We start from the raw sequence: 14841 nt of genomic DNA, 5'->3' as shown, positions 1-14841 counted from the left end.
AGTTTATTAAAATATGAAAAATAGCAAAACCAGCAATACCAAGTAAGCACTCGTAAAACCAAGAGCCAAGAGTCTGGAAGGAAAAAAGAGGGAAAAAAAAAAAAAGGTACAAGATCAATAGCAACCAGCAAATAAACCAATGTCATAGGAAGGCTCTTCTAAGCTGAAGAGGCCTGGCAGTTACAAACAGACACCGCCCACCACTGTGGGTTTAGTGGCCTTAAGAGGCCTTAGCCCACAGTGTTTCATAGGCAGTTGTGTATGAGAACAGGAGCAGGCAAGACAGATCTTGGCTGGAATGGATTAGCGAAGGATAACCACTTGTGATCCCACTAATCCTGTTCCAGTTTGTCTAGGGATTTTAGGCAGGCAAGCAGTGACAGAACACTTGTTATCTGTGTACTGGCAATGTGGATGACCTCTCCATTTCAGAGTTGGTTTTGCTTGTTTTTCTACTTACATATATAGAGGCACTTCTTGCCAATGTTCGTTTTTACTTTTTGCTGTACTTTTCTTATGTTTGCAAAACTGTGAGTGTTGCTAAAGCTCTTTGCTTGGAATTCCCACTAACTATAATTACTATAATTATTTACAATTTTTACGATGTTCGCCTTTTCTGACTTTATATATTCCAAGATGGGAATCTTTCTAGGGGTTTACAAGACTCCTCTTGCTTTCTATTCAATCTTGACAGCTTCTGTAAGAGCAGACTTTACATCCGTCAAGCTAAAGGAGGAAAGGATTATTGTTCTGCGATATGGATAAAACAGAGTTGATAAGGTGAGCACAGGAAATAAGCAAGACTACTACCTCTTCATCATAAAAATTACATACCAAAGGAAATTAAGCAAATATTATTTGTAGTAAGAGCATGGTATTACATAATTATTTTACATACCTTCCAACAGAAACTTCAACTTATTTTGTCTGTGTCTTTTGGCCTGTTAAATAACATTCACGATACTTTCTGTCTGAAAACTTCCTTCATTCACCTGGTAGCCTCTTCTGAAAACCAAAATTTAACTCTCTATTTTATCCAGATCCTTCCTTCTTGATTTATCATTTATTATCAATACTGCAATTATGATGCAGCTGCTGAAAAGCATTGTTCTATCTGACCTGCCACCCAACCAAAACTTGGAGAGAAGCCGTTACTCCCTTTAGGAGGGAAAATTGATGAGAGGGCTGGATACCACCGAAATGAGGTTACACATAGCAACATGGAAAGACCTGAGCACAGAAACAAAAAGATTATCTGATCACATTGCAAGCAATTTTTCAGATGAGATATTACTTCAAACACTGACAAGGTTTTCTGAGGCTATACTGTGTATTTTCATAGATAGCTTAAATTTTTCAGTAGAACAGCTCCTCATCAACCCAAACTCTTTTTCCAGAACTGTACTTAGCAAAACATACCTGAAGAAACACTGGAGAAGCAACTTGTTTTCATTTAAATCAAGAAGTATCTGTTTCTGTTTCTAATAAAATAATGACATAACAATACAGTTATACCATTAATCACAAAATATAACAAAACTAGCTGGTTGAAACTTTTAATATAGGCTTTTTTTTATTAATTACAGGTTTCTCATTAGCTATTTTCCATGTACAACTCTGACCATTTAGGGCATCCTTATCAGTAGCCTATACATGCCAAAACGTTGATTATTAAAGGCAAAAAATAATACTTAAAGTCCTGTACCAGTAAGTTCCAATATATTTCCCCCAGTAATGTATGCACAAAAATACCCCATTTGTAAACATGTTGCACCAGATAGTTTGCTTGCCCTAATCATCATATTTTCATCTTTTTCTACATATTTCAGCTAGTGTATAGCAATAATATAGTGTATAGCAATAATACAGTCAACTCTTGGATGCTGCAGCTGAACATGTGGCCCACCTAGAAAATATTAGTAACCTAAAAGTTAGATACAAAAATTTTGGTGATCTATGTCCCCAGCCTTTACAATACTTTTCCAATGCCTTATCTGATACAGAAGGAATAGGAAATAAGCACCAGTTCCTGTTTGTGAAGGAAACTTAAAATAACTACATGAATGCCAAAAGCTGATATTAAGATCATATTTTATTCAGATAGCACTTTTTACTCAGTTATGTTACACAATTTACAAATTTTAATGAATTCCTAAAAAGCCTTGTGAGTGATGTAAACATTGCTATTCATAATCTTAAAATTAGAAAGATTTGTCCTATCTACAAGGAATCAGGCTAAGCCAATGAAGTTCTACAGATGTAGAGGAATGGCAGGAGTTAGCTAAAAACAAGTAACCTCTGATTTGTAGAAAAAAAAACACTAACCATGCTACCTCTTCTTTTGTAGCACTTTTTCATATAAATTAAATTTCTTCTGAATATTCCACTCTAATACATGTATTTCAGCCTTGGGCTCAGACAGAAAAGCTTCCATTAGTATTAGCTGTAAACAGGAAGATAACTTCTACTGGTTTTCTGGCTTGAGAAATATACATGAAATTTACATTAATAAATCATTTTCCATAAAAAGCAAAAAATATGAAAAGCAAATTCCACTGTGTTTTATTCAGTTTGATAGGGTTTCTTTGGTGTTTTTAACTCTGGGTAATTGGACCTTTACTTTTAGACAGATCTCTCAGTCTTCCTGCAGAATCAATACAAATTCAAGGCTGAGATCTTGAAATGCTTATTCATTGTTTCATTTTCTTCTTCTGCCTTTGCACCACAGTAAAGTTCCATCTTTATTCTACAACACTTACACTTAAAAGGGGTAAAGAGAAAAGATGTTTAAACTTCCCAAATGTAATGAAGGTTGCTATGCCACCCTGTTAATGACAGTGTTCCATCTTAAAATACCAAGACAAAATATGATTTTTAGGATAGAGATTATGATGGAAACTACAGGAACAAACATAATCAACACAGAGTAAGTTTTATAACAAAATCTTAGAAACTGACAGAACTTGAACCTTGGAGGTGACTTTTGCATCTACAGCTGGAGCAAACACGGACCAGTGATGCAACCGTACAGCTAGAAATGAGACAGGGTGGCTTTAAGAGAGAAACAGGAAGCTGTAACTAGAATCCAGCTGAAGTCTGAGCTGAGGCACTTTACCCTGAGGCTGCAAAAGAAACAGATGTGCATGCTGTGAATTTCTGTAGTATCTGGACTTTTTTTGTACCAAAGGTGATAACAGTTTCCTTCCTGTGATTGTTTTTTTTCCTTTATTTTGCACATATTTTCCATAAAGGGAATGAAATGGAGAAGCTGAAGAAATATGTATCAGTGAAGGATGAAGATCATTTTTATCATCAGGGAGCTGTGGAGTTGCTAGTCTTCAACTTTCTACTCATTCTTACAATATTAACAATTTGGTTGTTTAAAACTCACCGATTTCGCTTTCTGCATGAAACTGGAGGAGCTATGCTTTATGGTGAGTATAAATTCAAGTCCCAGCTTAACATGGGGCTAGTTGCAAATTTAGGATCAGGCACTTGAGATTAAGTGCTGACAAAGCTCAGAAACATGCTGAATGAAATGTCACCAGCTCCATAACTGTACAGTAAAATAATAATGTAACAGCATCTCTCATGAAGTAGCTAGAGGCTGACTTGTTAAGGGAGCGACTGTCATGGGCTGGTTATCATCACGATGTGCATGTTATGCTCCTCTGTTGGCAGACAGCCACTGTACAACACTTGGGGAGTTAAGGAGTTTACTATTGCAAAAGAATGAAATGCCCACAGATTATTTAGTTTGTTTATTTTCCTTGCTTGTTCTGTATAACTTTCAAGGGTGTTAGACTAAGGAGTCTCATGGATCCAGCCATGTTGTCTAATAAAGTTTAAATTATCTTGAGATTTTTCTTTGGGGTTTTGTCTGTGCCATTGAAAAACAGACTATGTAGAATGCCTCTCTCAAGTCTTCTCTGAATGCTGTCATTCTACTGTGTTTCAGTTTGCCTGCCTAGTTCTAATCTTCTGCTATTAAGTTTTGCAATTCCATGTATCACTTTGGCGTAGAACTTTCTGCATTGTCCACTGATAAAAACTACTCCCTAGTTCAGTGAGATACACTCACATGCATAACAATTTGTCTTGTCATTTTCTCTTACCATTGTTTCACTTTGAGAAAAGTGTGTGACTTCCATTTCTGTTACTATGAAGCACATATAGGGAGGGTAACACTGTCAAAACAGAAGATATAAATCAACAGCTCAGTCATTTCATATCTAAATGCCAGCCTGTTTTGACTCAGACTCATTCTATGCACATCATGTACTCTTAGCAGTGTAATACCCAAAATGTTTGGTTTAAGATTGCATAATCTGAAGAATTTTGTTTATCATGGCATACCACATGCAAAAACTCTATGGAGATTAAATTACAAGCCTGCAACAGAAAAGGCAGCTGACCCCTACATTTCAAGATACAAGCTTCATTTCCTCTTTCTGTAGCAAGTATTTTAAAATTACCTCAGTTCCACAGGAGGACTGCAGCTGAGGATCAATCTTGTATCCTTTTCCAACTATTTAATTAGCTAAATTTACTGTATGAAATTTCAAGAACACAGACTCTTTCATCTATTTCTTGGCTTACCTTCACAAGTGACTTGATACTTTGAAGGAAAGAGAGTAAACAAGAAACTCTTGTATTAAGCTGGTCACTGAGCCCCTAACACCCAGGTGAGGAGGTCTGAGGGATTTCTTAATTCTAATCTGCCTTGCATTTATTTTAAAGTTTTGAAAATACTTATTTGATAATATGTCCTTTTTGTACTCTTCGAAATCTGTTGCATATAGAAAACACAATTCAACTGAATCAGTAGAGACTGAAATATACATCACATGATACTTAAATGCAATGATTTGCAATGTCAGAGATCACCTATAATGTACATAGCATCACTGGGAATACATTTGCTTGTTGCATTTCTGTTAACTTCTGTCAAAAGGAAAACCACAAAACACCATGCAATATATTTGTTATGACCAACTTGTAAATAAGGACAATATTTTTATAATTACATGGGTGACTCTCCTGTAGTAGTTTCCTTTACACTATTGTGCTGTTTCCCATGTGCAGCTGACAACATTTGTTGAAGATCTAGACAAAAGCCAACAAAATAGAAATAAAATATAGAGGAATGCAATGTTACACAAATCAGTATTTATTTAGAATTTTACCTCTCTTTTGGTTCTGTTTTGCTGCCTGCCCAGAACATAATCTGCATATCATGAGGATAACCAGCTCATTATATTCTTTTGATCAGTTAAGAGCTTAGTGATCTACCAGGACAGAGCTTTTGCATTATTAAAATATTCATGAACAAAGGAAACATTCCTCATGATTGTAAATAAACTATCTTATTATTATTATTTATGGGAACTTTCTAACAGGGGAAAGAAGCTTATTCATAGGACCCAAAAGCCGATGATGTCCTTTTTATCCTTACAAATTTTGGATGTAGATTTAGGTATCTTTAGCAATGTGGAATAGCAATAATGAAAAGAAAGAGGAAATTTAGAGGTCACTATAGAGGCATCAGAACAACACACAGCAACTAAATCCTGCCCCTACTTTTTTTTTTGCCTTCATTATCAGAAAAATTCTGCTTTACATCTGTTTTGTACAAACCAAAAGTCTCTGCCCTACAGTTAACTGGTTTACTGTTCTCCAGCCCATTGAGCTCTTTGCTAGATATGTGAATAGCAGCAAGAGAAACTAATAAGCTTCAAGTGACAGAAGAATATGGCCACTTATTTGCAGTCTGTGTCCCACAGTATGATGGATGGGCCTGTATTCCTTCTCAAGATAGAGTGCCATTAGGGATACAGCAGTGGAAAGGATGAAGAAAGTGAAATATGAGGAAGACCAGTGGAAAAAAAACAACAACAAAAGAAACCAAAAAAACCCCAACCAACCACAGAAATACAAAAACAGGAAGAAGTTTTACAGCAAAGTGCTGAATAGCCACAAATTGAACATAAGGAACAGTCTGATAGAAATGGGGGGTTTTAAGTATAGAACAAATAAAAGAGTTGTTCTGGTGGGGTTTTTCTGCATAAGCTTCACAAGAAAATGCAGGTTTAGGCTGAATAGTTCCAGATGAATAAAAACCCCATACTGGAAAACTCTCCATTTAGAAATTTAAAGAACTGAGATGTATTAATTGATATGCTTCAATACTTAATATAGCTATATTTAAAGTAAAAAATTTTCTGTGGTTGCAAAGAAAAACCAAAGCATTTAGCATAACCCAGAATTAATTCACAAGAATTAATTCAACAGGAATCCAACATTATTTCACAAAAAAAATTATGTGCACATACAAATATGTTTGTGTACATTTCAAGGCATTTAGCTTGAAATTATTTATACACTCAAATTGTTTTGACACCAAACTGGAAAAATCACTCTCAAGCAATGAAGAATACAGACTTACCTGTTCATTCATTCATTCCTTTGTTTTCTGGTATCTCAGAGAACAAGTTTCTCTGCATACTGTAGCTTGGTTTGCCCAAGAGGCCCTAAATAGTAAACTCAACCTACTTCCTGAATTCTGTATATCAAGGAGGCAGGTGAATACGAAAGAGTAACTTTCTGCCACCCAGAAAGGGAAGAGTAGCCTTATCAACACAATTATTATCAACACAATTTTCTATACAACAGCACAGTCAGAATTAGCATGGTAGATTATCTGCACAAGCACTAATGAAAACTGAATGCCACTTTTCTCAGGTAAGAGTAGATGCCCTCTGTCTTAGCATCAGGCCCCAGAAGGTGGCCTTTTAGTACTAGAGCAAATAAAAGACCTTAGTATCTTTTAGCCAATGCCTGCAGGGCCTGGTATCTATGGATATCTCTGTCATAAAATGTTAGGTGCCGAATTCTCCGTATAACACATAAGTCATGACCTTCCACATTAGTGGGGGAATAGCCCAGAGCTAGCATAATGAAAACTGAGTGTAAACATCCAAATTTCTGATCCTCCCCAGAAATTAGGTATCAGGGCTACATAGAGGTGCCACTAATTACCTCTGATAAAGAGGCTAAGGCACACATATCTGTGGGTAGACAGCCAGAATTAAAGTTTTTTTAAAAAAAATCTAACAGACAAAAAACGCCCTAAACTACCATCAACCCACCAATACAATCTCTGCCTTTGATCTGCTAGGTTAATTAGCAGCTTTGGTTCTTGATTCAACTTTGGTGGAGGTGTCTAATGATTAGGCAATATGATTCTTATGCCTCCTAAATCTATTATGTCTCCTGTGCAATAATTGTAGTTTCCTTCTGAATGTGTGTTCTGAGTACCCCCAGTTCTCAAAGGCATCAATGGATGTAATAAGTCCCAGAAAGAGGAATCTCAAGCCCTCAATAAAGTACCACTTTGTGTTCTGGACGACAACATTCATAATGAAGAGAGATTGTCAGGATTCAGAGGAAGCAATGGAAAAATCATAATCAAAGCAGAAATAGACATTTTGTAGTGAGATGAAGAGAGGAATAGTATTCTTGAGGCAAACAAAGAAATTTGGGAGAAATTGTAAAAACTTTGGGAAAGCCAAGTAATGGCTATGTCATGGTTTAACTTGGGATTGGCAATTAAATGGGCAACAACAATGCCCTCAATCCCCTGCCTCTCCCACCCAGGTAGGGAAAGGAGAGAGAGAATGAGAACATTGAAAACTAAACTAGATAACTTTAATTAAATACTAATGATAAAAGAAAATATGTATAAATGTATATAAATATGTGAAAGATTGTGCAAAACCCCTCCCCCCCAGCCCCCACACCAGCAGGCCCCACAGTATCTCCTGAACTGTGAGCAGTCCCAAAAAGTGCTGGAGCGCTGCTGGAGAGAGCAGCAGAGCAGACAGGAGCTGAGGGGAGAGTTATGAGGGTTAGGAATGCATGGGCCTAGGAATCAAAGGAGATGGATAGATGGAGTCCTCCCTGGATGCTGGCCTTGAACCAAATAAAAGTAAAAAAGGAAGGGCTTGACTTCTGTGATCCCTGAATTATATACAGGGTGGAATATTCTGGTTGGCCAGGTTTGCCATCTGTCTAGTCCACTCCTCCCTACAGGAGGGTTGCAGATACAACTCTTCTGCTCCTTTAATGTCCAAAGCAGCACATTTGACAAGCAGAGCAAAGTGTCCTTGGTCTCTCAGCAGTAACTATAAACATTTGGGCATTATCAGTCTACTGGCTGAAAAACTTGCTGCTGCTTTCAGCAAATGTGCTGCTTAAAAGAGAGTTCACTGAAGAAAAAAAAAAAATCAGTAAAAAGAAAATTGGATTAATCCTGGCTCAAACCAGAACAGGCTGAAACTGCATCCCTGAGTGTCATTATCAAGAAAAGCACTTAACAGCTGACTACATAAATTTCTGGGGAAAGAACAGACCTGTTCCTGTATAGTGAAGTGCATTGTATAGTGATTAGACTTAGCAAAAAGCAGTTGTTTTGTATGGATGTTTAGGAAGATAGATTACAAAGGCATTACTTCAGTTTGGAAGGAGGCAGAGTGGAAAGGAGAGAACATTATACATCTATTTAAAAATGAATTATTTGTATTAGAATATAATCTGGGCTCCTGAATTCTATTATGAAATAAATGTTATATAATTATTTTAAGAAGAAAGTGCATTCCATAAATGATACACCTACTAAAATATTAAATACACTCTTCCCAGATTTTTCATTCAGTGGGGGTTTTCTATAGGGTCTTTGGCACATTTATTATTCCTGAAGGAAGAATACAACCCCATCACTTATATTGACTCTTGCAATATAGTGTAGTGAAAGCATTGTCTTTGTCTGAACCTTCCATGGACCATTTGAGAATAATCTGAATCAACCTATCATTATGAATCCCATCTACATTTTTTTCGAATTCAATACATTTTAGAATTTCCTTGAGAGCCACAGGACCTCAAAGCCCCACTGGTGCTCTAAAGATACTAAATCTTCTGTAATGTAATTTCTCTGATATGTGTATGCTGTTGGATACTCTCACAAATTCCTTGTCCTTTCATTTAATTCTTTTTGCGGTTCTGTACGTTACCCAGATCTGGACTCCATCAGAGGATAGGATCAAAAGCTGGTAGAAGAAAACCCAAAAGCCAAACTAGAATTCCAGTTGTAAAATTCACTCAGTATTGATCTTTATTTCTTTCTCTACAGCTACTGTGATCATATTTTTAAAATACTCCTTTTCAGCAAATGGCTTTATTCATAGTCAAGAGATGTCCTGCAGGACAACATCTGCATTTTCTTCCATTCCAGAAAGTTCCTACAGAGGCAGTTTGAGACTAAAGCTGAAGATAACGTATCTCCTCAGAATATAGTATAAGAACAGTCCTCTACTCCTAGTCTAAACTTGACACTACAGCTTGAAATAATTTGCCCTTGAAGAATTCAATGCAATTGCATTCTTCTCATTTATAAAATTATCAAACAGACTTTGGTTCAAAGTACATTCTATATTAGCCAATATAACACCCATACTAAGAATCTCGGAATGTTGTAGGACAATAGTCCACCTGGTTGTACAATAGAGATGGTGGAGGCAGATTCAATAGGTCTCCACTGATCTACCTTGAGCAATTCCATGTTGCCATTCTGAAAGTTATTGTGTACACGGCATGTAAACAGTTAAACTTCAAAGGCTAAAAAATAAACAAGAATAACAGCTCTGAATAGTAAGATTTAAACTCTTATTTTTAAAATCACTTTCATGTTTTTAGCTCTTCATTCACGATTTTTGAGCTCTCAGTTTAAAATAGCCCTATTTCCTTAAAGTCTGTTCTTCTGTATGCAGCAATAAGTTACTTGTACCAATCAGCATGATGGTCATTGTTGCTAGTACAACAGAAAAGAAGCTACTAGAAAAAAAAGAATAAGTAACTTTGGAAGATATAGTGTGAGGGTCTAGGTAAAACTACCCAAAAAAAGGCAGGTTAATATGACAGATGCTGTAAATGAACAGGTAATGTTAGAGACCAGGAAATACAGCAAGACAAGAAGCTGGGCAGGCACAGAAGAATCATGTGTGGGAAAGAAAGCAGCACGTGCAGCGTTTGCTTTCATTTTTTCCTAAGTGCTTTCCCCTAAAATTTTAAGGAATTCTGTTTTTTACTACAGCTACATTAATTATATAATTTATTGCACAGGTGCTGTGTAACTTAAGAAAGCAGCCTTGGGATTTTCTACTGTTTATCTAAATCCTCTACCATTTAAGGAGACCAACCATAGTAAGCAATAGATACAAAACAAACATAAATGCATATGTTGACTAAACAAGCAGTGCAGCTGTTACTCTGTTTTAGCATCAGTCCATGAAGCTACAAACTTGCCTTACCTGTATGCTAGAAATCTTCCCTTCAAAGAGGTTTTTTTTGGGGGGAAAATGTGACAATAACAAACACACCCTTTTTATCTCTCTAGGCATCTGTGTTTACTTTTATCACCATGGCATCTGATTACTAACTGGATAAAACTTTAATATAATGTTTTTCAGATGCTTGTCAGCTGATTCCCGTAACTTAACTTATTTCTTACCTTGTGTTAGTATGTCTATCTAGATGTTTAGATGTCTTCCATCAATATTTAATCTTTAGCATTTTATGAATGTGTTCATAATTAGCAACTCTAAAGCTGTTCATCATATACATGAGACTTAAAATACCTAGAACATAAAAGAAGCATGGAAATTAAAATCAAATCCAGGTCTTTGAGGGTGGAAATAATTTCAGTAATATTATCTAGATAAATATTAGTCACCTCTCCTGAAGTAATCTTGTAAGCTACCATTAGAGCCAACAGAAAGAAGCAAATCTTCCAAAGGACAATCGCAGAAGTACATTTTCCTCTCTGTTGACTGTAAAGGGAGCCAAAATGTCTGTCTGAGATAAGAGTCCTAAACTGTAGATAACAAAATCAATTAATCCCAGGCTTAATATTCCTTTCCTTCTTCCTGCATTTATTTTGCCATGTTTACACAATCTCAAACACACACACAGTCTTCTACAGAAAGCAGAATGTTCCTGAGGATACCGTGTCAATTTTTCCCACATGGATGAAGTATATAAAATCACCAAAAGCACAGATGATTTTTTGTGTGATCAGTACAGACCATTAGTTATGCAGGCATTCCTCTTCTCTATGTCTCCATTGAAGATGCAGTAATTGAGCAACCCAGCTAATAACAATATCAGAATGATTCAAGCAACTGGATCACAAAAATAGGAGTACAACTGAGCATATGCTAAATTGCCATCTTTATTCTAATGAAAGAACCTTTTTGGAAGAATATTTTATGGTCATCCATGAAGTGTCAAGTGAGGTGTACCCCTGTGAAGGTGGGAACACTGAGAATGTGATGTCCTACCTTTAACAGAGACAAATTTTCTACAAATCAGTAATTGTGTAGCATCAGTTACTTAAAAACACCTGAATCTTTTTTTTTTTCTTCCCACTTTCCAGGCCTTGTAATGGGATTAATCATACGATACTCAACAAAAGTGTCAGATGTTGAAAGTGGAACTGTTTATGAATGTGAAAAGCTGAAATCTGGACCATCCACTCTGCTCATTAATATAACTAATCAGGTCTATGAATATCAATACAAAAGAGAGATCAGCCACCACAATGCCAACAGTCACCAAAGCAATGCAATGCTTCAAAAGGTAAAACCTATCTTATTTTTGTTCTATACTGTGTGAGGTATTTATTTACCCTTGAGAGAGGAACACAAGTTTCAAGCTAAAAGGTGACAGAGAGAGGCTATTCTGAATTTAGGGTGAGGAGGGTAAGCGAGGAAGGAGAACAGAAATGGAAACAGGATGCAGTAGAATCCTGACGGTCATTCAGCATATGACTGGCTGTATGATTGCACAATAGTTGCCTGAACTCTTTTAGATGACAGTCCCACCTCCTTCAGACACTGAGTTTACTTGCAGGCAAAGCTGCTACCTTGGATTCATTGCGACCAAAAGTTTATAAACCCCATTGATTTAGATTTCTTTATTTCTCCTCTGTCTTAAAAGTAACTTGCTCTAGCAGCGTAACACAAGAGAGGTTTACCTCCTCTATACAGCAGAAGTAACTACAAACTAAATATTTTTCAGAATATAAACTTGAAAATTTGTAAATCTCCATAGATAAGTAGGGGGTTTTATCAAACTTAAATGCATTAGAAAGTTCTCATACATTCCTTCATTAAGTCAGTTGTCCTAAGTGGGGATTTCACTGGCCATCTCCAAGCTTGGAGAGTCAGCATTGCAGCAATTCAGGATGGATGTAAAAGGGGAAGTGTGGGAGGAAGTTTACAGTATTCTACAATGTCAGAGCCCTGTCTTTTTTCCACTATATAACAATTAAAATATTTTACTTTGTTAGAATATTCTCCCCCCACCCTCGCAATACTTTCCTAATATTTACTTTATTAAAAAATGCCAGCAACTTAAAGAACTCATGAGTGCAGAGGGACTTTTTAAAAATTGGCTTTTATGCTCAAATACATCACATATTTATATAAAGCTTCTAAGCCCTAAACCAGTGTTTTGCTTGGTTTGTTTTTTTTACAATAGTCCAATATATTACTTTGCTTTTTTCCAAGTATTTTTAACTAGCATAGTAATACATGTTCCTGGGTATTATAGTGGTAATCATTATAAAAACTTTTGAGTTGTGCTTAGAATGTACACTGGGGAACTCAGCAGAATAAGGATTTAACCATCTGCTCAAATTCCTTGCTGGTGCAGCACCACTGTGTGCCTGACTGTCATTACTGCTGCACTCTTGCTATTCTCAGAAAGAACTGTCAAGGACTGTCAAGGACTATCAGCTCTGTGGTGGGTGGAGACAGGAAAATACCGCGGCAGTGAACTAGGCAGTTTTTGCTGAGTCTTCATCCTTTTTCCTGCTATTTGGCTGCAAGGGGTTTATCTTACTCAAAGTGTGTGTTTAATTTCTAAGGCATATGTACTAATCCATTCCATTTGAACATCTTCATTAAACCTGGTATACTGAAGCTGACTTGTGTTATGAGAGAGGAGAAGCACTACTTTGCACCAAATCTGTTGCCCTTACAGGGCATTGCCCAATCTTCTTTCCACAATCTCACTTGGCTGGAAGATTCTTAACTGTGAATTGTGAGTTTCTCTAAATTACTGAAGAGGCCTCTCAGCATGCCTGGATTTTCACTCCTTTTTCCATTAAAATTATCTGGCAAATGCTCTCTTACAAAGAAAATAAACAGAAAAGGAAAGAGGGAAGAATTCAACAGTATTTATGAGATAATAACAATGCCTGGCAGCCTTCCTAACTGGCAAAAGCACCAACATAAAAAACAGAAAACACGACTGCTTTTTGTACAAATTTAATTCCCGATTGACTTCTTAGTTTAAGAGTTTACTAAGTGTGTTTATGAGAAATGATATTCTGTGCCATGACTTACAAACACATATCCTTTAGAACATGGTTTTGAATAATAAAACATGCCGTTAGGATTTCTGATGCCAAGGAAAAAATACTTTAACATATTTGCTCAGAGAATTCCAAAATTACCATTTGAGGCTGTTAGTTCATACGTGAAGAAAATTCCTTTCCTGTCATGTTTGCAATAACATTACCAGCATAGCTAAAGTCACTGGCACATTATTTGTCAGGTAGGTTTTTTTCAACTTTATAATTCGAAGCATGCAGAATGGAAACAAAGGCTGAGCTCTCACTTCCTGCCAATCAAACCAAGCTATCTGTTAGCAAGACAACAAAATAGTTTCATAGGCAAGTCTTTCTCTTTTGAAGGTAAAGAATTAATCTAGAATACTGTAGCCTTAAAACATCACTTTATCTGCACAAAGGAGCTTCAAACCATTGTGTTAATTACATTCTGCCTCTTTTAAAAGTTTCAGTATAATATAACTCACTGACAGAACATTAAACAGTACACAGGCTTATACATTTATTTTTTCTCAAGCAATGCTGTGGTTTTAAACAGGATTCTGTTTTACTGAAAGCTACTTGTCCTTAAGTGCACTGACTGAACATTGTCACAGAATCACAGAATTGTCACGGCTGGAAAAGATCTCTAAGATCATTGAGTCCAGCTGTCCACCCAGAGACAAAAAAATCCCAACAACAAAGAAAACAAACAAACAAACACCAAAAAAACCTCAAACAAAGAAGCAAAAAAGAAACAAACACAACCCCCCCAAAAAAAAACCAAACCAAAACACATAATCACACACCCCACAAAACCAGCAACAACACAAAACCCACAAAACCCCACCAAACCCAATGTAGCATGCCCCAAGTGCCACATCTTCACGTTTCTTGAATACCTCCAGTGATGGTGACTGCCAAAAAGGACAATTTGTGCTTTGTTAAACTTACATTTTGATAGGAAGTCAAAATAGGTAGTTACTGTGGAGAGTCTAGAGCTTGTTTTATTGCAGTCAGGACAAAACTGACTGGACCAATTATATATTGTGAGATTTGTTGCAATGGAAACCATGCTACACAAGCAGTCAGCAGATTTGCTAAGAACCTTTCAAACAACAGAAACCCATGCTGGCAGTTTAGCAGAACAGATTATACAATTATAGTGTAATGAGTTATGGCACATCTGAGCTACATTACTTAGCCACTTCAATGTTCCTTGCCTGCTGAAAAAGTGAGGTAAAATATATTTTTGATAATTTTTAGGTTAACTTAAGTGAAGCAATGAAGATGGTCAAAGTGTGCAGTTTTCATGTGCAGTAGTTCAAGAAAACAGATATGTTGCGTGCCAGTGGCCCATTAAACAACATGAGCAAGCTCTGTCTGTGCCT

The 14841-nt window shown here is 36.5% G+C and overlaps 1 protein-coding gene across 1 annotated transcript in view; it reads left to right on the top strand.

Moving 5' to 3' along the window:
* Positions 1 to 3092: 3092 nt before the first annotated feature.
* The window catches only part of SLC9A9 (solute carrier family 9 member A9), a 191779-nt gene continuing 180030 nt past the window's right edge, over positions 3093 to 14841 (top strand). Inside the window, exons 1-2 of the mRNA XM_051626351.1 lie at positions 3093 to 3434; positions 11492 to 11694. Of these exons, the coding sequence (XP_051482311.1) occupies positions 3260 to 3434; positions 11492 to 11694 (378 nt within the window). The 5' untranslated portion in view covers positions 3093 to 3259. The remainder of the gene's footprint in view (positions 3435 to 11491; positions 11695 to 14841) is intronic.

Source organism: Apus apus, chromosome 8 (genome assembly GCF_020740795.1).
Source record: "Apus apus isolate bApuApu2 chromosome 8, bApuApu2.pri.cur, whole genome shotgun sequence".
NCBI classification, from domain to species: domain Eukaryota; kingdom Metazoa; phylum Chordata; class Aves; order Apodiformes; family Apodidae; genus Apus; species Apus apus.
Note: the sequence above shows the minus strand (reverse complement) of the source record. Positions and strands in the feature narration are given on the sequence as shown.